The 23,920-nt window shown below is 38.5% G+C and overlaps 4 protein-coding genes and 1 pseudogene across 4 annotated transcripts; 3 read left to right on the top strand and 2 right to left on the bottom strand.

Moving 5' to 3' along the window:
• Positions 1-2: 2 nt before the first annotated feature.
• LOC125221132 (uncharacterized) lies at positions 3-479 on the bottom strand. Its single transcript, XM_048123255.1, has one exon. The coding sequence runs from the start codon at positions 477-479 to the stop codon at positions 3-5; it is 477 nt and encodes a 158-aa protein (XP_047979212.1).
• Positions 480-2,315: 1,836 nt separating this feature from the next.
• LOC125224403 (exocyst complex component SEC15B pseudogene) lies at positions 2,316-4,330 on the bottom strand (annotated as a pseudogene).
• A 1,325-nt stretch (positions 4,331-5,655) lies between these two features.
• On the top strand, positions 5,656-7,597 carry LOC125218332 (epoxide hydrolase 1-like). Its single transcript, XM_048119983.2, has 3 exons — positions 5,656-6,159; positions 6,671-6,912; positions 7,127-7,597. Exons 1-3 carry the CDS (start codon positions 5,695-5,697, stop codon positions 7,371-7,373), a joined length of 954 nt encoding a protein of 317 aa, XP_047975940.1. The 5' UTR covers positions 5,656-5,694; the 3' UTR covers positions 7,374-7,597.
• Positions 7,598-12,875: 5,278 nt separating this feature from the next.
• Positions 12,876-13,525, top strand: LOC125218315 (RING-H2 finger protein ATL5-like). The gene has a single exon (XM_048119961.2). It carries the CDS (start codon positions 12,912-12,914, stop codon positions 13,431-13,433), a length of 522 nt encoding a protein of 173 aa, XP_047975918.1. The 5' UTR covers positions 12,876-12,911; the 3' UTR covers positions 13,434-13,525.
• A 904-nt stretch (positions 13,526-14,429) lies between these two features.
• On the top strand, positions 14,430-19,574 carry LOC125217560 (uncharacterized). The gene is made up of 7 exons (XM_048119077.2): positions 14,430-14,788; positions 14,959-15,000; positions 15,854-16,291; positions 16,362-16,493; positions 16,839-18,551; positions 18,758-19,029; positions 19,108-19,574. Exons 5-6 carry the CDS (start codon positions 16,851-16,853, stop codon positions 18,989-18,991), a joined length of 1,935 nt encoding a protein of 644 aa, XP_047975034.1. The 5' UTR covers positions 14,430-14,788; positions 14,959-15,000; positions 15,854-16,291; positions 16,362-16,493; positions 16,839-16,850; the 3' UTR covers positions 18,992-19,029; positions 19,108-19,574.
• Positions 19,575-23,920: the final 4,346 nt, after the last annotated feature.

Genomic DNA, 23,920 nt, shown 5'->3' on the forward strand with positions numbered 1-23,920 from the left:
TATCAAGAAGATGACCAATTTCCCAACACTCCTCCAATCCCATTCCCGCAATCGAAACCGCACCCACACCGGGGACACTCCTCAAAATTCTCAACCGGAAAATCCGCAGACTTGAAGCCAACAGAAAACTCGAGGTTCTGACCGTTGCGCTTGACCTCAACCACGTCGAGCCACAGCAAGACCACTTTTACGCTCACTCCGCTCAGCTTCTTAAGCCAGCCTTGAGATATCAACCCCTTCATCACTGGCTCGTACCGCAGCTCGTATGAGTTCTCCAGCGTGAAGCTGCACGACCCATTGAGATGGGCCGAGAACTCCCCGCTGGACTCGTTCAGGGTGTAGCTGGTGACACCCTCCGGTAGTAGCCCCGCCGGAAACTTGTATTGCTGCAGAGCTTTGTAGGGTGAATCAGGCTTCTTTTGGGCTGAAACACACAGCAGAATTGCTGAGAGATAGATGCTCATAATTCTCCAACCCATTCTTCACTCTCTCTCCTCTGTTTCACACACACTCTCTCTTTCTCTAAATGTGAAATTTTGTCAAGAGGAAACGGTGGAGATTGTTAGGATTGCACAGGTGTTTTAAGAGGTTTTGATTATTTTTTGGTGGAGCTGTACACGTGCTGATAGCTTCACTTCCCTGTTTTTATTGTTGCCAGTATTTTGGAGTATCGATTTTCCACGTTAAGGTGGTTTCATAATGTAATTATAAGGGTGCGTTTGAATTGGGTTATCTTTCATTTAGATAGATCACAATCATTTTGTAGCAATGTTTTTCTTGATTTTTTATTTTTATTTAGTGCGTTTAAATTGATGGTATAAGATATATAGTCCTTAATATCACATTTTTTATTTGTTATTTAAAGCCACACAATAGAAGGAAATTCTAAAACTATCCCCTATATTTCCAAAACTAAGGGCTATAGTAATTTTAGGTAATACTCCCTCCGTCCACAAAAAATAGATCACTTTTGCCGTTTTGGGACGTCCACATAAAATAGATCACTTTCTAAAAATAAAAATAGAAAGTTTATCTCTCATACCTTTCCCACTTTTTCTTCTCTCTCATACTTTACTCACTTTTTCTCTATATCTCTCTTACTTTACCTACTTTTTCTCCTCCTCTCTCTTAGTTTACCAATTCTATATTAAAACCCGTGACAAACAACAATAGATCTATTGTTTGTGAACGGAGGGAGTATAAGATTGAAATAGTGTTGCTCCTATTATTATCACTCAATTTTTCATGATAGTAAAACACCCATTTCCAGCCTTAATTTAACGGGCACTTGCTCATTGAGCGGACAACTCAGAAAATTTAACCAACATATCAAACACTAGATTGAGTCATTAAATGCACTCTAAATGCGCCTATCTACCAATTCAAATACACCCTAATTGTATAGAGCATGAAGAGGAGAAAAGTAAGAGCATTTACAATAGGAGGCGCCGATTGGCCGCCCTTTGATCAGCGCCCCCAACTAGATTGAGTATCATACATGTTGCGATAACTAGAAAAATAACTTTGTAGTTCATTCAGAAAAGAATGATTGCTGTCAATCTCAAAAGTCTGATTTTCTATATCAAAATAGATAGAATAACTATCTCCATTGATCGGCTCCTATTGCAGACGGAGAGCCTATCATCGGCGGTCGGCGTGCGCCGCTGGGGCGGGCATAGCCGGACAAAGATGGGCGCTCGATCGATGCCCTATTGCATGCACCGATCTCATTGTCAGTTTTTCTTTGTATCATTTTTCAATGTTTTTCTACTCTCTCCGTCCACTAATAGAATACCAATTTTGACCGCGCACGAATTTAAAGAAATGTAGTAGAAAATGGGTGGAAAGTGTTAGTGGAAGGTGGGTCATACTTTTATATAGATGTGAGTGAAATAAAGTTAATGAAATGTGTGGGTCCATTATCAAAAGTAGTAAAAAAAACAAATGAGACGTTTATTGGTGGATGGAGGGTGTATATTTTTTTCTCCAATTTATTTCGTTTTTGTCGTTTTCTCCCACAATTAAAATGAAACTAGAGATAGTAAGACAGGCTGAGGATGGGCTGAAGATGAGATGTGTCATGTGAGATAGGCTAATGACGTGGCATGAGGAAAATTGGAGATGGGCTGGAGCTATTGTGAATGCTCTAAGAAACCAAATAAGGAGAGCCTATTATATGGCACTTCAGCGCTAAGACAATTAGGAAGAAGTAAAAAAGTAGGGTTGTCTATAATCATCACAATACAGAAATACTATGAGAGAAATGCATCATACAAATGGCTTCAGCAAATTCATTTTATCAGTTTTCTTATAAAAGCTCCAAAACAATGGTAACATAGATTTCTGAAGAATGTAATGCAACAAAAATGACATTATACGTACATGAATGGGTTCAAATTTATAAGAGAAAGCAATAACTATGCAATAAAAAAGAATCAAGATATCATCAAAGTCACAAAGAACATACAGTTGCAGAATGACTTCAGTTGGCATCCTTGAGCCGTTTAATCAACGTATCGAGAGACTTCTTCTTCAGGTTCTGCTTCACCTCTCTCATTCCGAAAGACCCGAATAAACGATCAAATTGATCCCTCATCTTCTCAGAGATTGTAACCACTTTCCTGTAGTCCAGCGCACTGTAACTCCTCCCCCTGATAACAGGATTCAAGAAGTTCTCTGGGTGATTGCTGAAAAGCAGATTCACCATCTGCCTTGACTCAATAAGTGCTGATTTCAACTGACTTGCATCTGTCTCAGACAAAAGATTAGACTGATTCTCTGCAAATGACTCCAATAACCGGACATCAACATCAAGACCCATAACAGCATTCACATTGAATCTCTTAACCGACTCCCCAAGCAGAGCCCCAATTATCATCTCTGATATATGAGACAGAACATCTTTCATGATCCGCTTCAGCACCTGCACGGGCAAGATCTGCTGAGCAGTCGAGTTAAAGGTTTCCAAGAAAATTATCACCTCTTTCGCGCATTCATTCCCGCCTTGAGGAGGCTCATCAGCGACCTAACTCACGTCCTCCATCAAGGTTAGGAACCCGTCAACCTTCTGTTTCAGCAGCCCTGAGAGCGCCTCTTCAGCTGCAGCGCGGGCTTTGGTGAGAGGGAACTGCCTCTTTCCCCTCTCTGCTACCCTTAAAGGGATGCCTGAGAGCTGTGCAGCATGACGGAAAAAGAAATCACAAGCGCGTTCAAACACTGCCATGTTTGCAGCCATCTGCATAGCGGGAGTAACTCCACCTATAGAACTGTTGATAACTTTCAACAATGCCCCATCCAACACCTCTGTCAAGAGCCTGTCCAAGTACTTTTTCACGACGTCGTAAAACTCAAGCTGCCCACCGTGGGACATGAAACTCACAGAATCCTCGATGAAAGACCTCACTATTCTACAACAATCAGGAACGGTAGACGAAAAGGGCGCTACATAAGGAAATGCAGGCATGATATTCGAAGTCTGTATCTGAAACGAAAGCACATTCATCGAATACTCGTACTCCTTCATGTACATCTGCTCGAATTTATCAGCAGCCAAAGCCTCAGCCATCTGCTTACGACAATCTGACAGCAATAGCTCGTGATACTTATCACTATGCTTGCTAATCACATCAAGCAACGCATCAATCGGATACCCAAATCTACGCAATGTAACTCACTAACATAATGAGGAAGAAATTGTTCTCCGCCAGATGAGAGTTGGCGCGCGAGCAGAGCTCCATCAGCCGGACGCACGTGTTGAGTGAATTGATCGCTAGAGTGATGTTGCCGCACTTGTTCCTGGCGACGGAATCGAGAGAGGTGAGGAGCGGAACAGCGACGTTCTGAAGCTGCGAGTTGGAGCTGGAGAGCGACGATTTCAGCGAATCGACGTCAGAGAGGAGAGATCGGAGATCGTCGACGGCGGTGATGAAGTCCTGGTAGTGAGCGCGGAAGACGTCCTCGATCTCAGACTCCTTCGATTTCGAGAAACGCTTGAGGTGGAGAAGTAGGGTTTCCGGCTTGCCAGAGGCGAAGACGTTCCGGACGAAGGAGCCGAGGTCTTCGCCGTTGCAAATGGCGGCGGAGAGGAGGAGCTGGTCCTGTTTGTCGGCGGTGTCGCCATTCTCCGCTGCCGGAACTACTTTCCGGCGGGTGGTGATGGCATTCATGGTTTCTCGTCGTCGGCAGTAACCGCTAATTTGACGGAGCCGTTAACTCGGAGAGGATTCTGAGAGAAAATGCATTTTCTGTGGAAATTGAAATTAAAAGTGAATTGAGAGAGACGACTTGACTATCCGTCCAGTGAGAACTGAGAAGTATCATTTCTTGCCATGGGCCGTGGATCGACCCAAATAGTCCGGTAATATGAGTATGAGATTGGGTATGAGTATGAGTATATGAGTACGAGTATGAGATGACTTGTATATATTAGTTTAAATGAAATGTAAGTGGAAAAATTAGTGGAACAAAGGGTATGAGTATGAGTATATGAGTACGAGTATGAGATGACTTGTATATATTAGTTTAAATGAAATGTAAGTGGAAAAATTAGTGGAACAAAGTTAGTGGAATATAAGTATCAATTATATATATTAGTTTTAAATTAAATGTAAGTGAAAAGAGTTAGTAGAATATAAGGCCCTATTAATAATAAAATGAATCGGAACTCCTATTTGCAAACAGACTAAAATGGAAAAACGGGACTCCGGCAGAGGGAGATTATGCTCCAGATGCATTTGCATATGAAATTTTAGTTTTGTATCAAAATGGAATTTATATATTTATACTCCCCTCGTCCCAGATTTGTAGTAACATTTTGCCATAAAAGTCCGTCCCACATTTGGAGTAACATTTAGAATTTACCATATTTGCACATAAAATTTTACCCCATTATTCATTAAAATTGCACCCAAATGTCATTATCTATATTAAAATAAATCAAAATAAAAATAAAAAACCAAAAAGTCAAAAAGAGACCCACCTTCGACCAACTCACTTCATTTATTACACACTCCATCATATCAGTCCACCATCTCATTTCATTTATTACATACTCCACCTCTCACTTCATTAATTACACACTCCACCAATTCCCCTTAAAACCCGTGCCATAACTGAATGTTACTCCATCCGTTTCTTTATAGTTGAGTCATTTTTCCATTTTGGGAAGTTTCTTCATAGTTGAGTCATTTCCATATATGGTAACTTTTTCTCTTTCTTATTTTACATTCTCTTATTTTATTATCTCTACTTTATTCACTTTGTACTTTATTCTCTCTATCTTTTCCTCTCTCTTACCTTTTTATCTATTTATTTAACACACTCAACATTTATTTCTAAAACTCTGTGCTGAAAAGTTTCACCTCAACTATGAAGAAACGGATGGAGTACTCCAAATGTGGGATGGAGGGAGTATCATCCGACATTATGGAGTATAAAATTTGGAAAATATAAATTTGTATAAAAAATTATAAAGACTATATAATTTATTTCTAAAAATGATCAATGATTTATTTTATTCTATAAACATATTAAGAGAAGTGATTGAATAATTGAGAAAAGAGAGAAAAATAAAAATAAATAGAAAAAGTCAATTTTTTCTATTAAATTACGTCAACTCTTAACAAATTTGATCGTTATAACAACAGTTAACACCACAGCATATAAGTCAATAAGATTCTCAATCAAAAATTAAACATGGAGAAAATCCGGCATACAAATATCGACGCTAACGGCGTTAACATCCACGTTGCCGAGATCGGCGACGGTCCCGCCGTCCTTCTCCTCCACGGCTTCCCGGAGCTCTGGTACTCCTGGCGCCACCAGATGCTCTTCCTCTCCTCCAGGGGCTACCGCGCTATCGCTCCCGACCTCCGTGGCTTCGGCGACTCCGACGCGCCTCCCTCCCCCTCCAGCTACACTGTTTTCCACATAATCGGCGATTTGGTCGCCGTTTTGGACTCCCTAGGACTCGACAAAGTTTTTCTCGTCGGTCACGATTGGGGAGCGATTATGGCTTGGCATTTCTGCTTGCTCCGCCCCGATAGAATTAGGGCTTTGGTCAATACCAGCGTTGTTTTCCAGCCGAGGAATCCGCGGAGGAAGCCTCTAGAAACTATGAGGGCTCTTCTCGGCGACGATTACTACATCTGCAGATTTCAGGTATTTCCTTTCGATTCAACTTCGAATTTATTAGTAATTTTTATTTCGTTTCGATTCAACATCGAATTTATTAATTTTGATATCTATTGATCATTAGCATATCTCTACAGTATCATCGGAGCTGTTGCTTTAAATCTATCTTAACCTTTTTTGAATTTTCAGATGTAAATTTCTGCTTTGTCAAGGTCGCTAACAGTATCTTCATAGCTTTGATCTTAACTCTGAAGGTATAGAAGTGTGATGTTCACCCGAGAATGTAGGCTTCAATGCTTTGATTGAAATTGTTATTGTTAAACATTACTCCATAGTTGCCTGAAACAGAGCTTTATGATCTTACTATCTCTAATGCAGCCTTTAACTGTTAGATGCTGTTATGTTACGTGAATTATCCCCGTCTGTTCAGATCACTCAGCTATGTGATGCCTCATATGTTTTTTAAATTCCACGTTTGATTCTTTTAAGAAAATTCTGCCCTCTTGTGGTTGATTATACTATAGATTTATTTATTTAGGAACCTGGAGAGGCCGAGGAAGAGTTTTCTCGCCATGACACGGGAAGATTGATCAAGAAATTTTTAATATCAAGGAATCCGGCTCCTCTTCTCGTTCCTAAAACAGTTGGCTTTGGGGGCTCGCCTGATAAACCAATCACAATGCCATCTTGGTTGTCAGAAGAGGATGTCTCGTACTATGCTAGCAAATACGACCAGAGAGGCTTCACGGGTGGATTGAACTACTATCGAGCTATGGACCTGTAAGGCCTGCTTGGTTTTTGTTTGCTTTGCTTGATTTATTGTTAGTGGTGTTATCTCCAATACTTTTGATGAGAGGTTTTGCTTGCGTGGATCTATTCTTGGACATTGGTGCGGATAAAATGGTGACAAAAATTATAATAGAGCATCTGAACAATGTGAAGGTTTTTAAGTCAAATCTGTGCAGGCAATTCCAACATTTTCTTGTTTACGCAGGAATTGGGAGGTCACAGCTCCATGGACAGGAGTGCAGATAAAAGTGCCGGTAAAGTTCATTGTTGGAGATCTCGACCTAACTTATAATACCCTAGGTGTGAAGGAATATATACACAACGGAGGCTTCAAGAAACACGTTCCTTATTTACAAGAACTAGTCATCATGGAAGGAGTGGCTCACTTTCTTAACGAAGAGAAACCGGAGGAGATCAGTCAGCACATCTACGACTTCATACAGAGGTTTTGACATGTTTCCCTATTTTAGGTAAATCAGTTTAAAATGTCTTTTTCATCCCAGTTATGGATCAGATATTGTTTGTATATTCTTATAAAGTTGTTCTCATTGGCGCTGAAGCTCACCGATATAGGTCGAAGGTAAGACACTTTTGTGTAGCCTATTGTTCCATACATATACATATACGAGTTTGATTTGTTAACTACTTAACTATAGATCGCATGTTTAGTCTTGTATACAGAGGTTGGAGAATTAGTAGCTAAAAAAGTTTCTAAGTTGCATGATCCTATCTTTTGGCCTTGGTTTGACTTATTTATGGAGCAGAATACAAAATTTAGGATTATACATTTAAACTGACGAGACTGATGTGCTTTTTTATTAATTGATTTGGGATGATTTCATTAAAAACATGTTGGAATTGTGAGATTTTCGCTGGGAAACTCCTATGAATTTCTTGCCAAAAATGCAAAACTTAGGACAAGAAGATATCGAAGTTGTGGATTTATTGTGCCATTACTCTTAAAAAATGTGCTGAAGACTGCTTCTTACCTTTGTTTCTGTTTTCTGTTGCTCAACTGCTGTAATTGCATGACGAAATCAACAGTTCTATTAGACAATATCTAGTATCAATAATAATCTACCCAGCTTATTAACTATTTGCCTTATTTTCAAAATAAATTTTGTAGTGTTGTTACTTTTCTTGAAAACCCATTAGACATCTCTATACTGTAATTAGAAGTAGAATCTACTGGAAAAATACACCAGAAATTTGATTCTTCTTAATTTGCTTCCGAGAAGAATCGGAGGCTATACCATGCTTGGAATTTTGGGTTTTGAATCACTCAAGTACCTGTTTTTTAGTGCGGATATGGATGGAAAAGCCCATTTATCACTCTATTTCTCCTTGTTTTGTACGACGGATTATGTTTCCTAAGAGCATTAGGAATGGATAACCGATCTCCAGAGGCCATCATATGCCCGGTGATCGGCGATCACTGCGAAAAAGGGACCGACGATCGGCCCTCTCTCGCCTCCCGCAAAGGGCCGTTCCAACGGCCAAGGCTGATCTCCATGGGGCCATGATTGGCCCATCATTGCGGCGATAGGGCCAATGAGCTGACATTGGCCCTATCGGAATATGTAATTTTTTTTAAAATTATTTTTAAACCCTTTATATATACCTCCATACCTCATTATTACATTAACCACTTCATTCTCACTCTATACTTCTTTTTTTGTGTTTTTTTTCGTTAAATGTACGATGTTTCTTTTTTTTTTCTTCTTCTTTAAATAAAGTATGTTTTCTCATAATATTTTTGTCTTGAATTTATTTGTTTACTATTTTATCTCATTTTATTTTGTACCGACAATTAAAAATGTAATATATAGATATAATGCTGACTATGGCTGTGGGATATGCCCTGAGATAGGCCCATCCATTGCATGGAGATAGGCTATGTGGTAAAATATTAATGAGACAGAAGGAAATGGAGATATGTCCTGAGATAAGCTTTGAGATGAGCCTATCCACTGTGAATGCCCTAAGGCAGGGGCGGATCTAGCCTTGTAGTACATGGGGCAAATGCCCCTCCTCACCATTTCTTCACCTTTATACATCTATTAAAAATTTTCAAATATATAATATAGATTTATAAAAAATGCCCCTACTCAATATATATAAATTTTCTACATATAATTTTGCCCCTCCTATAATGAAATTCTAGCTTCGCCCCTGCCCTAAGGACCCAGGAATAAAACGTTTTGCCTCATCGTTTACTGGCAAGATTTTAATGATTTGCAATCCAAAAAAATGAGTGAGTTTATTTTCCTACTTGGGGATGATTGAATGAGTTATATTTCATCATTCCTATCTACCCTACCCGTCGTATATCCTCGGTAGTTGAAATCGTGTAGTGTGAGAGTGGGTAAAGATGCGATTTTGCGAAGGAGGTGGTCGGACTTGTGGTCATAGACTCCGCAGTGCATCTCCATATGATTTTTACCCAATTAATACATCACCAAGTATTTAAGTTGATTTATGGCCTCGGACGATGCCATTGATAAAGTACACTCTGCAACCGACCGCGAAAGAGTAAATAAGAGTTACCTCTGGAAATCCAAGTCGACGATATGTCTCTGTTGAGTACAAACTCATCCCACATTGGGAGTCTGAGGGAGAGGAAGGGAAGACAATCTGAACAGTCTCCTTGCGGGAATACGCTTGTGGTTGTCTGCACACTCCATTCGTCTTATACTAAAAATAGAGACCTTGGGAACACAACAATTTTTAATGTGAAATTGGTAAAGTAGGTAGGCCTGTCAAAATGGATACCGGGTATTGGATATCCGATATCCAAACCCGAAAAAAATCGGATAATTGGATACTCGAAACCCGAGAAGTCGAGTTTCGGATCGGGATCGGGTAGTGAGAATTTGGGATTATCGGGTATCCGGTTACCCGGTTGGGTATACCCGAATTATCCGATTTATTTTTAAATTAATTAATTATGTTTTTATTCTAATTAAATATAATTTTCTTTCTTAATTGCTCCATTCGTCCACAAAAAAATAGGGCACATTTTCCATTTTTGGCCGTCCACAAAAAATAGAGCACATTCATTTATGGAAAGTCTTCAACAAATAATAACCATACACATCTATCTACTAACACTACTTCTCTCTTACTTTTTCTCATTCTCTTTTACTTTTTTCCCTTCTCTCTTACTTTACCAATTCTACATTAAAATTCGTGTCATACACCAATTGCCCTATTTTTTGTGGACGGAGTGAGTACATATTAGTTAATAGATATCGTAATAGGCTATTAGTGACTTTGGGTATACCCCAAAATTCATAGCGCCTCCCTCTCCTGCTATGCTCTCTCGCCCGTGCCTCCCTACGCCGCCGCTGCGTCTCCTCTCCCAGCGCTGTGTGCTCTCCTCCGGCAGTCTCTCTTCTCCTCTCGGTGACTACCTACCCTCTACTGCCCAAAGCCATCTACAACTGCCAAAGCCACCAAAGACACGGGAATAGTAGTCCTATCACTGCCTCCATTATTGACATTGTCTTAAATTCCCAGATCAAATTAAAGCTGCTGCCACCTCCACCTTATTTGAGTTGGGTTTCTTGGATTTTGTTTAAATGGAAAATTTAATGCCTTGAAAATTACAATCCATTTATAATTCTAAGCCTTGATCCTAAAACACAAAAGAAAAATGGTGTCTTGATTCTAAAAACACAAGAAAATGGGATCTTGATTCTAAAACAGAAGAAAAATGGTGTCATGATTCTGAAATACTAAAGAAAAAGGGTGTCTTAATCTAAAACACACGTGCACACATGAAAACGGTAGCTTGATTATGTACAATATAATATCCTTTACACATATTCTAATATCCAATTAATAGTAAAAATAATCTATATGTAGATGGAGAGGGTGAAGATTCAACTTCGTATTTTATTCGAACTAAATAAAATTATAAAAACTTGTAGTTAATTTTCTAAAAAAAAATCAAAATCACAATCGGGACTGGATACCCGAGTCGGGTACCTAAAATCAAATTCGGACTGGGTATCGGGTATTGGTTTTTGTGAATTTTGGATCGGATACCCGAAACCCTCAATTCGATTTGACAGTACTAAAAGTAAGAGATAGAGGAAAAGAAATAGTGATTAGAGTATTGTTACTAGAGAATGTGGTCCATTCAGTATAAAACAAAAATTTGCTACAAATATAAGGAGATTAATTTTATGAGACAGACTAAAAAAAAAAGTGCTATTATTCGACATCGAGAGAGTATTAATTAGGGCTGTGCCTTATGAGGGTATTTTTGGATTTTCAGTATAATTGGAGGTATACTTTTTCCACTAAGAGTAAATCCATTTTACTACCACAATAGAAATTATTTGATATAAAACTCATATAATTAATTATCCTTACAAAACATCCACGCCATATGTTGATTAACATTCATAATCCACGTAAATAATACTACGTTCGTCCGCCAAAACTTGACACGATTTGCCATTTTGGGGTGTCCGTAATTTAAAGACACATTTACCTTTCTTTCACTTTTATTAAATGAGCTTCATACTCTACTAACTCATTCTACTCGCATTTTACTATAAAATTAATATATAAAATAGTAAAGGCCAAAATTGGTCCTAAACATATGACCATTTTACGATGTCGGTACTAGACATTACGTTTTGAATTATTGCATCCTACACATTTCAACTCGGACCAAACTTATTCCAAAATGGACGGAGCCGTCAAATAGTAACAGTCAACATGTGTTAACCCGATTTTTGACCCAATTAAACTCTTAATTTATCATCCTCAATCATTGCTACCACTGTTCTTGTTATTCTTGTTGTTTACGGCATTGTCGTTATTGCCGATGATCCCATGGCCGTCTTGGTGGCTGTTGTTAGTCTCAGAACCGCCTATTCTTGAGTTGCGATAGCTCTACCTGCGTCTTCATGAAGCAAGCATTCACTGCAACTCCAACTCCTTTTCAAACTTCATCCTTTGCTTCTCCATCTCCACCAACTGCTATAGTTTTGCAGTCTCGGATTGCTTACGCCTTACCAAATTTTTAAGATAGCCTGAGTGAGCTCCTTCATTGAATTCCCACTCCCAGCATTCTTCTTATTCATCAAATTGCATGCACATTATTCACCACTCTTGGCATCATCAGCCTCTTGTAGCTATCTGGAGGCAAACCATCGGATGAATCAGCTAAATTATCCGGTTCATATTCATCATCGGAGTCGATAGCAGGCCTAGGTTTATACTTATGTTTAGGAAAAAATGGACTTCAGTCTATCCAGATATTTATTTATCCCTATAGGAATGTAATCAAATGCAAACTACAAACTCCAAATTATAATCTGGACCATTAGAAAATATCAACAAATCACAAAATAGTAGCAACAGAAAATGTCAACACAGTGTCAACGGATGAGATTTCATGTTTAAACCATCCTTTTTTAGTCGATACGATTTTAAAATTATAATAATGTAAATTCGCATTGATACTATAACTATCGTTCCATATACATATACGATTCCTTTTTTTTTATGGTTAAATTTAAGGCCGTATCATGAAGGACTCGAACCTGAGGCTAAAGTATAAACCTCTTTATCGTTTGATCTACTCACACACACTACTATTTCCTTTTTCTTTTGTTTTTGATAGGTAATTTGAATTAAATTTAAAGGTTGCACTACGGAGGAATTGAATGTGCAACCTTTAACATGGAATCGAACGTGCAACCTTTAACATCAGGTATTAACCTTTCTACCATTTGATCAACTCACACACACCTACACCTAGTACTCGTCTACTCATTTAAATAATGGGAGTACTATGATTCATAGAGCAATAAATAGCCAAGAATCTAGTCATTCCTAAATCGTAGGCTTTTACTATAGATCGATTTATACATGTAATCTAAATATAAAAACTTTAGAACACACAAGTAAAGTAACAACCCCACAAAAATCTCTACCCTCTCTTAGAGTTTGGATTCGATAGAAAAAAAATAATGGACGAGAAAAATGAAGATTCAATCGGGTACGCCTTCAAGGGCAAGATCATGATCTCATCCATCACCATTCTCTTCTCCGCCTGCTTCGCCATCGTCGCATTCCACGTCTGCCGCCGCCGCCGCTCCGATCACCATCTCCAACCCGTCCCCTCTCCACCACCACCACCCGCCGCCGTGAGCTCGCTCCCCACCTTCCTCTACAAATCGAAAATTCAAGAATCTCCGCCGGAATGCGCCGTGTGCTTGTCGGAGTTCGAGGATGGAGAAACGGGTCGGATCCTACCCGAATGCAAGCACTCTTTCCATGCTGATTGCATTGACGCGTGGCTCCGATCTCACCCGCAATGCCCGATTTGCCGAACCTGGGTCACGGGTCAACCCGATTGCGGCGTGGTCTCGATACGAGTAGAAGAGGGCTTGGTTCGCGAGTTTGCTTCCGGGTTGAGTCCGGATGTGGATCAGAGTTTGGTTCGGACGTTGGATCAGGATCCGGATGGATCAATTATGGTTGTAAAATAGTACTCCATCGGTCTCAGATGTCACATTTTCTTTATTAGTTGTCTTTCTTTTTCGAAAAAACTCTCTTTAATATTAATAAAAATTTAATATTTTTTCTCTTCCCTAACCATATAAAACAACATCTTCTAAAATTTAGTGTTTTTCCATAAGCATGTTATCTATGGGATGTATGGATTAATTTTTTTTAGCATTAAATGGATGCACGAATGTAAGAATGTGTGCCATCAAGATTTTGAAGAATTGGAAAGGGCTTCACTATTTCATTACATATATTTAGTGACATGGTTAGGCAAGTGATAAGAATCCATACAAATTGGTTGTTGGATAGATATATATATTTAGTGCCGTAATTAACTAGTGGAGTAATTAGTAAGCATACTCATAAAAAACGGTTGTTAAATTGAGTGCTATCATCAGCTACTAATTAAATACTTGCAAGTTACGGAGAACATAGCATTAAACGGATGTCCTAATATAAACTGTGCGCTATCTAGCTAGTGTCGAAGAAATGGTAGAGAGCTATACGTGAGTTGGCCAAAACGATAGAGAGGTTAATAATGTCTGAGGCCAAATATCTTAGGTTCAAGTCCTCCATAGTACGGTTTTTAAATTTAGAGTGAACTACGCAAACGATCCCTGAAATAGGCCCTTTGCACGCCAATGGTCCCTGAACTTTAAAAATATCGTGGATGTCCCTGTACTAAAGGATAATCACATTTTTTATACTTTTTCACTTTTCAGTCCATTTTTACACCAAAAATACCCCCAAAACTTGGAGGGTATTTTTGTCCATACATAAAAATGGGTCAATGTCACACTTTTGCTTTTCAGAATATGTAGGTGGATGTGAATTGGAGATATAATTTTTTGTCCGATTGTGTATAGGAATGAAACAAATATGTAATACTCCATATACAAAAATATCTATATAATAATATTTAGCTGTGAAATATTTTCAAAACTCACAAAAGCCTTTTTGACTTCTACACGCCAATTTCTAAAATAGACTCCTCTCTCATCTCACCTAACGTCCTAACCTCTCGTCTCTCTTTGTCTCTAAAATTCACCTCTAGTCCCTCCATTCCCACTCCCCTTCTTCCTCCTAAAACCAGCGGCCACTCGCCCTCGCAAGTCAGTCAAGGCACGCTCCCTCCTCCTCCAACAACCCCCATTTCCGTCTTAGATAGGGTAATGCGTAATGCCTCCAAAAAAACGAGCACCAGCATCATCTTCGAGAAACCAGAATGACGGCACAGGCACGGACTATCGAAAACCAGTGGTGATTGATGCAGAACAAGAGACATGGGATATCCGTTCCACAAAAATCTTCGTCTTCAACGCGAAGTCTCAATATAGTACGGTTTTTTTTTTATGACTTATTTTGCTCCGCAAAAGCTAAATTGCAAAATTGACTAGTCTAGGGTTTATGGTTGTTGTTAATTTGGTGGTATGACATTTGTGTATTAATTTAGTTAAGGGTTTAAATAAATTGATAGTTACTTTGAATGCTTTGAATGTTGAACAGAGGGTAGGCCTGATCGGTTTAGTGTGGCTCTTCACCATGGAGGTATATTTTACAAGGAAGAATATATTGAGGGCAAACTGAACTACGTGGATGAATGTAGTGTTTTACGATTTGATTTGTTTGAATTGGCAAGTAGGGATGTCAATCGGGCCAGCCCACCGGGTTTCGGGCCGGCCCTACTCGGGTTACGGGTCAATCGGGTGCGGGCTAATCGGGTTGTGAATTCTTTCGGGTTATAAAAGTTCAACCATAACCCTAAAAGTTCGGGTTTCGGGCTAGCCCAGCGGGCTAATTGGGTTGCTACCGATAAGATTAACAAGCGATCAATCCAACAAATAATGATGAATATTCATAAAATGTAAAATATTTAATTATGATAAATTTGAGATATATATTCAAACTCAATAATAAACATGATCAAATACTAATATTTGAGATATATCGTGAAATTTTAATGCATATTTTAGAAATTTAAATAATTTTTGTAAGTGAATTTGAAGTTTTTTTTATTTATTTATCAATTATTATATTAATAAATATTCAATATATAATTTGTATATTTAATATAAAATTAAAATTTATTTTTTTAGTTATCTATATTATAAAATTAATCAATGAAGTGTCAAATAAGAAGTAAAAAATAGAATAATAGAAATTTTATCGGGTTTTCGGGTCTGGCCCTAACAGGCCGCGGGTTAATCGGGTGCGGGCTAATCGGATTTTAATTTTATCGGACTAGAAATTTCCAGCCCTAACCCTATTAATTTGGCGGGTTATTCGGGCCAGCCCACGGGTTGCGGGCTACATTGACATCCCTATTGGCAAGTATGATGGTGAAATTAGGATATGATTGGAAGATGATTTGTGAGTTTTACTACTGTCACACTACCTGTAGTGATGCATGCATAGGCATTGAATTTGGACCTCTACAACCCCTTATTGACGACGATCAAGTGCCCCGATTTCTATCATTGGCTACCAAGAAAGAGAAGCTCGTACATATTTACACGGTTGCAATAACGATGCATGAAGCAGAAGCGAAATAAAAGTTGGCCCATGATGAAATATGAAAGGAGATTTTCAGTCCTAAATCGAAGGGTGTTGTGATTGAAGAAATGGAAGAGCCGCCATTGGTTGTACCAAAGCGAAAGCCGAGAAAGAAGGCGGAGTTTAATCAAGAAATACCTATGATTGGGTGGTATGAACGTGATATTGAATTTGAAGACTTCCTTAAAGATAGTTTGGCGAAAGCACGAGATAAATGGAGGAAGGAAAAAGATATTGTGAAAGATCTGCTTGATGGATTTAATACAAATATGGAGCAAGTACTGAGGTTGATATTTTGTTGTTGTTTGTATGTTTGTGTACTTGCTGAGATAACTAATGTCGACATTATTTTGTAGGCTAATATAGGAGAATCACAAGCCGCTGAAAGAATCGTTGACGTTCTGAGTGCAATTCAAGAACCACAAGCTGGTGATGTTGGTGAGCCAACAACTCTTCAATCAGCACAACCTGATTCCGTTGTTCATGAGGTACTAAATTTGATATATAGTATTTTAAAGTTTAAGTGAGTATTGACTTTGATATTATGTTTTTGTCTTAGATCCATTCACTGTGTGCTTCATTATTATGGAGTGTGCTTCATTGTTAGGGAATAATAGTATGTGTGATATTTATTTGACTTTTCTCTTTTTTTAATGATGAAGATATTCTATATTTGAACCTAAGTAATAGTAGGAGTTCTAAGTATGATATTTAATTGATTTTCTGGATTGATTTTGATATTCCAAATTGTTAACTGAAATTGATATTTATCATTTTAAATTTTCCTTTTGAACCTAGGCTTGGCTTTGCTCAACTAAATTTTCCTTTTGTAGTCAGCTGAAGGGATGGCACCAACATGTCCCGTTGTTGAGACTAATGAACCCTCACACTCAGTTGTTGAGGAAACAGAAGCTGCACAAGTTGAGAAAGCACAAGGTCCAAAGGTACAACCTGCAGAGTATGAAGATGTTTACATGCCAAATATGGACCACTTGGAAGATTTACAATCTCAATATGTGGAAAACTTGGCCGCCGAAGTAGAAGGTCAGTTTATGGCTAATTTGGTAGAAGCAAACACTCATTTTGAGGAATACTTTGTGGGACAAGCAGTTCGTTTTGAGGAAAACTTGGATGAAGTACACGCACATGCTCGGGTTGAGGAGTTCAACACAAGGTTGGCAGACTGCCAACTCGAGGAGGAAAGTCACTGTGAGGATAACTTGGATGAAGCACATTCACATGCTCGAGTTGAGGAGTTGAACACAAACTTAGAAGATTGCCAGCTCGAGGAGGAAGTACACATGAACGACTTCCCTCTACATAATGAGGGCTTTGATGGTGATGGTGATGCTGAAGATAAGGAGGACTTCGACCAGTTCTTATCTCTAGTAAACATGTGTCGTGATGAGCAAATGTTTGCATCCTTTTTAGCCAAACTGACGCAGCAACACGAAGATGTTGTGGAACATCCTGATGAAGTAAAACCTAATGGTGGAATTGGTGTAGGCACTGATTGCACCAGACCATCTACCTTAATTACAATCCGCAAGTTTTCTCCTATAATTGAGAAATTGATTCAAGACGCACGGCGGATGGCAGAAGAATCTTATATGCTAAATGATTTAGCCAATACCGGTCTTATGGATTTAGATTCATCGGATGAAGAAGGTGGGGCCAAGACTGGAATTCTTGTCCGCTCGTTCAAGTTAACTGATGATTTACCATATTTCAATGTTGGAGATGTTTTCGGCGACAGAGAATATTTTAGAGAGGTCCTCCAGCAGTACGCAGTGATGTCTAAGAGGCCCGTTCATATCAAAGTAAACGACAACGATAGGTTACGAGCTGTGTGTCGTGGTAGTGGTGGTGACTACAAATGGTTTGTGCATTTGAATAAACAATCAAATGGGGACTACGTGGTACGAACATTGAAAAGAGATCATGTTCACACTTGTTCAGAGGTAACACACAACAAATGGATCATGTCTAAGTGGTTAGGGAAACGGTTCACTGAAAAAATCAAAGCAAACCCTCACATTCCACTAGTCGCTATTAGACAATGTGTTGATGAGCAATTCGGATCCACAGTTAGTCGGATGACTGCATACAAGGCAAGAGAAATTGCACTTGAAGGCATATATGGGGACACCTCGCAACAATACAAGAAGCTTTTCTACTACAAGAATGAGTTGATTCGGACGCATCCTGACTCAAGTGTTCACATACATTATGAGAATTACAGACGCACAGAGCTCAAGTCCTATGTTTCTCAGGATATATATTTGATTAGGGCCATTGAAGATTGGATGGAAGCGCTCTGTCGACCTATCATTTTCCTAGATGCATGTTTTCCGAGTGGGATGTATAAGGGACTGATATTCACAGCCATCGGAGTTGATCCGAACAATAATTGGTGGCCAATTGCTTGGGCGGTAGCCGAAACGGAAAGCTACGAGCAGTGGAAGTGGTTTCTAGATCATCTTGATGATGACTTGGAGCTATCAACTAATGGTCCAAGATATGTCTTCATGTCTGATCAGCAAAAGGTAAACTAAATAAATTATCACATGCAGCACATGATATATATTTCTTTTATGACATTGTTTAACAAAATTAAAGGCAGCTCTAGCTAGATCTGATCGCAAGCTCAGTAGGATTAAAGACATTAAATTATAATAAAGTAAATATTGTAGCTTGCAATGTATACAATTCTATAAATATTGTTGTTTAATTGTCATTGTTTCCTTTACAGGGTTTGCAGAAGATCATTTCTGAGAAATATCCTCAAAGTGAGCATCGTTTCTGTGTACAACATATGTACAACAATTTTAAGAAGAACTTTTCTGGAGATGTCTTGAAGAAAAAGATGTGGGCAATATCAGATAGCACAACTGAGGAGGTTTACTTGAAGCAGATGCAATGCGAGTGTTCAACCAAGCTGCATATCAGCATTTGGTGGGGACAGCTCCGAAAGAAAGATGGGTGAGGGCGTACTTCTCTGGACATGTTAAGTGTGATACGCAGGTGAAAAACTATTACTTGCAAAGTTTCTTGTCATGATTTATGAATTAAATGTAGACTAATATTTAAAATATTGCGCAGCTAAACAACATGTGTGAGACGTTTAATTCGAAGATCGTAGAAGCTCGTGAGAAGCCATTTTTAACATTGTTGGAGGAACTTCGAACACAACAAGTAGAGCGCATACAGATTAGAGGGCAGTGGGTGAAGCAATACAATTTCCCAGTACCTCCTGTGATAAAGGAGATTCTTGATGAGACAGCTGGCAAGTCTACCTCTTGGAGGGCGTTGTGGAATGGTGAGAATGAGTATCAGGTCACTGGTCCTACTGGTCAGTTTGTGGTGAACATGCGAGGAATGACATGCACTTGTAGGCTTTGGCAAATCAGTGGGATCCCTTGCGTGCATGCGACATCATGCATTTTGTAGACTCAGAAACCCCTTACGGATTATGTTTCACCCTATTACTCGAGGATCGGCATGGTTGCTCTATATGAGCATGTCTTGTACCCTATAAATGGGATGGAAAAGAGCGATCTCTTTTATTATATCTAAACTTAATTCTATACGCTTTAGGTGACGTATGAATTGCTTAATATACTAGTGACATGTAATAGTCAGAAGGATAGAATGACAACTTACTTTTGTGATTATATATTTATATTAAATTAATTACTAAAATATGATTTATAAATTAGTCTAATATGCTTAATCATTTTTTTTTCATGTGAACAATTATAACACCACATAACATTTCTATTTAAGTTCATTTTATAAACTACTTACACACTGTGCATTTTATAAACTACTTACACATCATGCATCGAAGACCAATCTAGTGAGTTCTCTTGGCCCGAGTGTAACATCCTGCCTTTATTTTATGCCAATCTATCATTTGGCATATATATCAAGTAAATACTTTAAACTACCATAGGTTTTGTTGCTTTAAATCATTTTTGGGTTTATATTAATAATTAGAGTGAACTGCATAAAAAGGCCCTAACTTTTTGGGTTGTTGCACCGTTGACTCCTAACAAAAAAAATCCCACCACAGGGGTCTAACAAAATATAAAATCACAAACCTTGCATATTTTGCCACTCTAACAAAATATAAAATCACAAACCTTGCATATTTTGCCATTTTTCAGACGAAATTGTCCAAATTGCTTGAAGGGCAATTTCGTCTCGTTATCCCTGAAACTTGCCACTCTGCACACCTATGTTGAGACTACAAGTTGGTGTGTAAGAGATGTCAAAAATCAAACAGGCTATTAGCTTCCACTTTCTTATGATGTTGAGTTAGACTATATTATCTCTCCCTCTCTGTTCAGTCCTCTTCCTTCTTCCTTCCTTCTTCCCCTTTCGTTTTTTTCTTCTCCGTCATCGTGTTGTGAACCCCACGAATCACCATCCCATACTCAAGTTAGTGTGCTTCTGTTTATTTTTTGTAGAGTGAACTGCTTCCCGTTTAGGCTAATCGATTGGCAACGCGAATTAGGGGTTTAGGGATTTCAAATTTTAGGGTTACCGTACTATGCAAATTTTGGGGGATTTCATTTGAGAGAGCAATATTAATGGCAAATAGTGAACTGTTGACTCATGCTAAACTTGCAATCAAAACGTCACCCACAAGTGTATGGGGGTATGTAGCACGTGGCAAGTTAAAATTATCGATCCTCGAAGACTAAGTGCCGGCTTGAGTACTACGATGCAATTTAGAACACTATCTAGACTATTAGAAGGGGTTTTTTTGGTTTTTCTACACTAAGATCAAAGAACAAGTAAGAAAGTAAGAGCAAAAGGAAATTAAGACAAGAAAAAGGATAGTTTTCACTCAAGTTGGAAAGATAGGGATATTGATCCGTTGGTATGGATCACGGGTGTTCACCTAGGGATCATGCTCATCTAAATGGTCTTATGTGTGGCTAGGAAGGTCGGGTTAATTGGTTAGACCCCCTCTCGGGTACACCTAACACGTTGATCGGCCTCTAAGGTCGGAGTCTCCTCCCTACACTTCGAAACCAACTCCTACAACCTACGGACCCAAGCCCTCTCTCTAGCTATGTCTCTCTCGAGCACATACAACGCACGGAGTTGTTGGTCATTTAACTATCTAATTAAGCATCTTTCAACGACAATAATTAGAATAAGACATATCAAACTGGTAGCTAATCAATTGGATAATGAAAAAGCACAACAACCAACAAAACCACCACATAAGACATAGATAAGCATAAATCAAGATTTAGCCCATGAATTCCATACAAACTTCACCAATATCCCTAATAAGAACTTAGCTACTCATAATGGAAGCTAAGACAAAAGAAAATACAAAAACTTCAAGGAAAACATAGTAAGAAAAGGTAATAGAACTCCCTAATGTAGACTTGATGTTGGGGAGGATCTTTCTTCTTCAATCTCTTGAAGATGGAAGCCTCCTTGCCTTCAATGACTTGTATCTCTCGATTTTTTCTCTCAATTTGTCGTGGGGAAGGTTAGGGTTCTCAATTGAGTGAGAACCCCTTTTATATTTGAAGCTGTCAAAAACACCCGACCGGGTGATTTGCAGGTGGCAAAACACCCGACCGGGTTTTCTCTCTGGAACCCGCTAGTTGCACGAAACACCCGACCGGGTTTTCCGAGAATGGAAAACACCCGGTCGGGTTTCTTCTCTGGAATCAGCCATTTGCTCCATTTTGCTCCGTTTTGACCTGTTTTTACTTCAAAACTCCGACAAACTCATTACTTCATCTAATTGATGACTATATGAGTGAAAACCTATTATAAACACCTTAAACCATCAAAAGCACTCTCTAATCACCCATAAAACAAGCCTAAACTATGAGTTTGTCAACTCCCCCAAACTTAAACACTTGTTTGCCCTAAACAAGAAGAAGAAAATAAGAAGACAAACTCATGTAAGGATGTTGGAGTGTCATCATTGCCTCAGTAGAAATAAAGTAATCAACAAGTATCAATGGCCTCGTAGACAAGTATAACATTATAAAGTATTGCTTCAAGCTACTATCATGTACTCAACCTTGCCAATTCGCCCTCACAAGGAGAAAATGCAATGTGCATTTTAGAAATTTCACTCACTCTCAAGGTGTATAGGCTCATGACATAACTCTCAAATCATCAAATCATGCATAGTTTACCATATGCTTGCTCGAAATCTACACTCTCCTCTACTACGGTGTGATTAAAGATCTAAGGCCCGAAAGGTCTTTTCTATAGGTTGTAATGTAGGCTCTTTGGATAGGTGAGGTAATTTTTGGCTAAAGTGACTTTAATCCCCAAGATATGACATATTCAACTACACCAACTTTCTTCCCCAATCTTAGCTAGTACTAGGCTTTGCCTAGACTCTTCCCATCTACCAACATTCCACTTATGTTCAATACCTCTTTTTCAACATTCAAGGCACCCCTTTTTCACCAAATGTCAATTGCTCACCATTTTTCGCTTTCATTTTTTTGTCTTTTCTTTTCTTTTTCCCCCCCTTTTTTTTTCTTTTTCTCCATGCTTTGCATGATATTATCACTATTTTTTTTTCTTTTTCTTTTTCTTTTCTAACTCAACAAACTTGTTTTTCATTTGCCAACACCACTTCCACATTTCTCTTTGATTTTTCAAAAGTACCACATGACAATTTCAACCCCTCGGTTTGTCAAAGAAAAGGTTTATAGGCTCAAAGTGGGCTAACAAGGATTATTAACATAGCGGGTGAAATAGGATTTGGCTAATAAAAATGGCCTAACATCCTCCCTTATCTCTATAGCCACTATGTAGACTCAAGGAGATCGCGAGCAAGTTCTAGAAACATATGACATGCTTGAGATAAAACACACATTTAGTGATAGTATAGGCTTAATTCTCACAAGGTCATTTTGGCAAAAGACAAGGCACCATGCGATTCACTTTAGGCAATTTGAAATGAAAATTACATGTTACTTAGCCATATCAACAAGATTTTCAAAATTTTTTGCACAAAATAATCATTGGCAACTCCTCCAACAAATCCTCACACTCGTTCAAACATCACTTTCTCTCACCCTACTGTCATTCTACCCAAGGAAGATTATTAAACACACTAAGAAAACAAGAAAAACATTCCTAAAAAGAAACATAAACACAAAAACAACACAAATGGAACAAGGAAAATATTCCACAAAATCCACAAACAAAGAAAATCATAAGTTAGGTTACATGCCCAAATATCATCATCAAATATAGTTAAAAGAATAGGGGTACATGCCGGGTATCATCAAATCAAATCAACGAGAGAGAGAAAAGTAAAAGGAAATCCACTAGACACCCCCCAAACTTATTCTAAGCAAAGCTAGGATAAGTTTGAAAGAGAGTGGATCTTCCATGGACCTTCACTATCGAAGCATTGAAGGGGACCTAGCCGTTGAAGCAAGTCCCGACATGGTTGTTGTGCAACCTTGTAATCTAACTTGGCCAAGGCATTCCATTTGTAAATCTCTTCATCATTTCGAAAGTTGACCCCGCATTTTTGTACCTACAAATAGAGAGCATTAGATGGCAATGTAACCAAAACCTAGAGAAACTATTAACCACATAAAGTAAAAGTACTCCCCCAAACTTAGCTCAAAGTTTAGCATACAACAAATTAAAACCATGGAGTACTTTTCACTAATCTCTCTATCATCAAACTAATAACTTGAAACACAAGTGTAGGTATCACCTCCATTAAGTGCTTATATATCAACAATCAAATCATATATCATAAAAAAAAAAACTAAGCACAAAGTCTCAATTGAAGTTCAAGAGATTCACAAACTCATCCTATCCTTGTTTTAACATGCAAAGCTCAAAGATTTCACTTCATATCCTCATGCTTGTAGCCAAATTCTCCCCCAAGACCAAT

The sequence above is a fragment of the Salvia hispanica genome, chromosome 1 (assembly GCF_029641045.1).
Source record: "Salvia hispanica isolate PSC_SH4W2 chromosome 1, Shi_PSC_v1, whole genome shotgun sequence".
NCBI classification, from domain to species: domain Eukaryota; kingdom Viridiplantae; phylum Streptophyta; class Magnoliopsida; order Lamiales; family Lamiaceae; genus Salvia; species Salvia hispanica.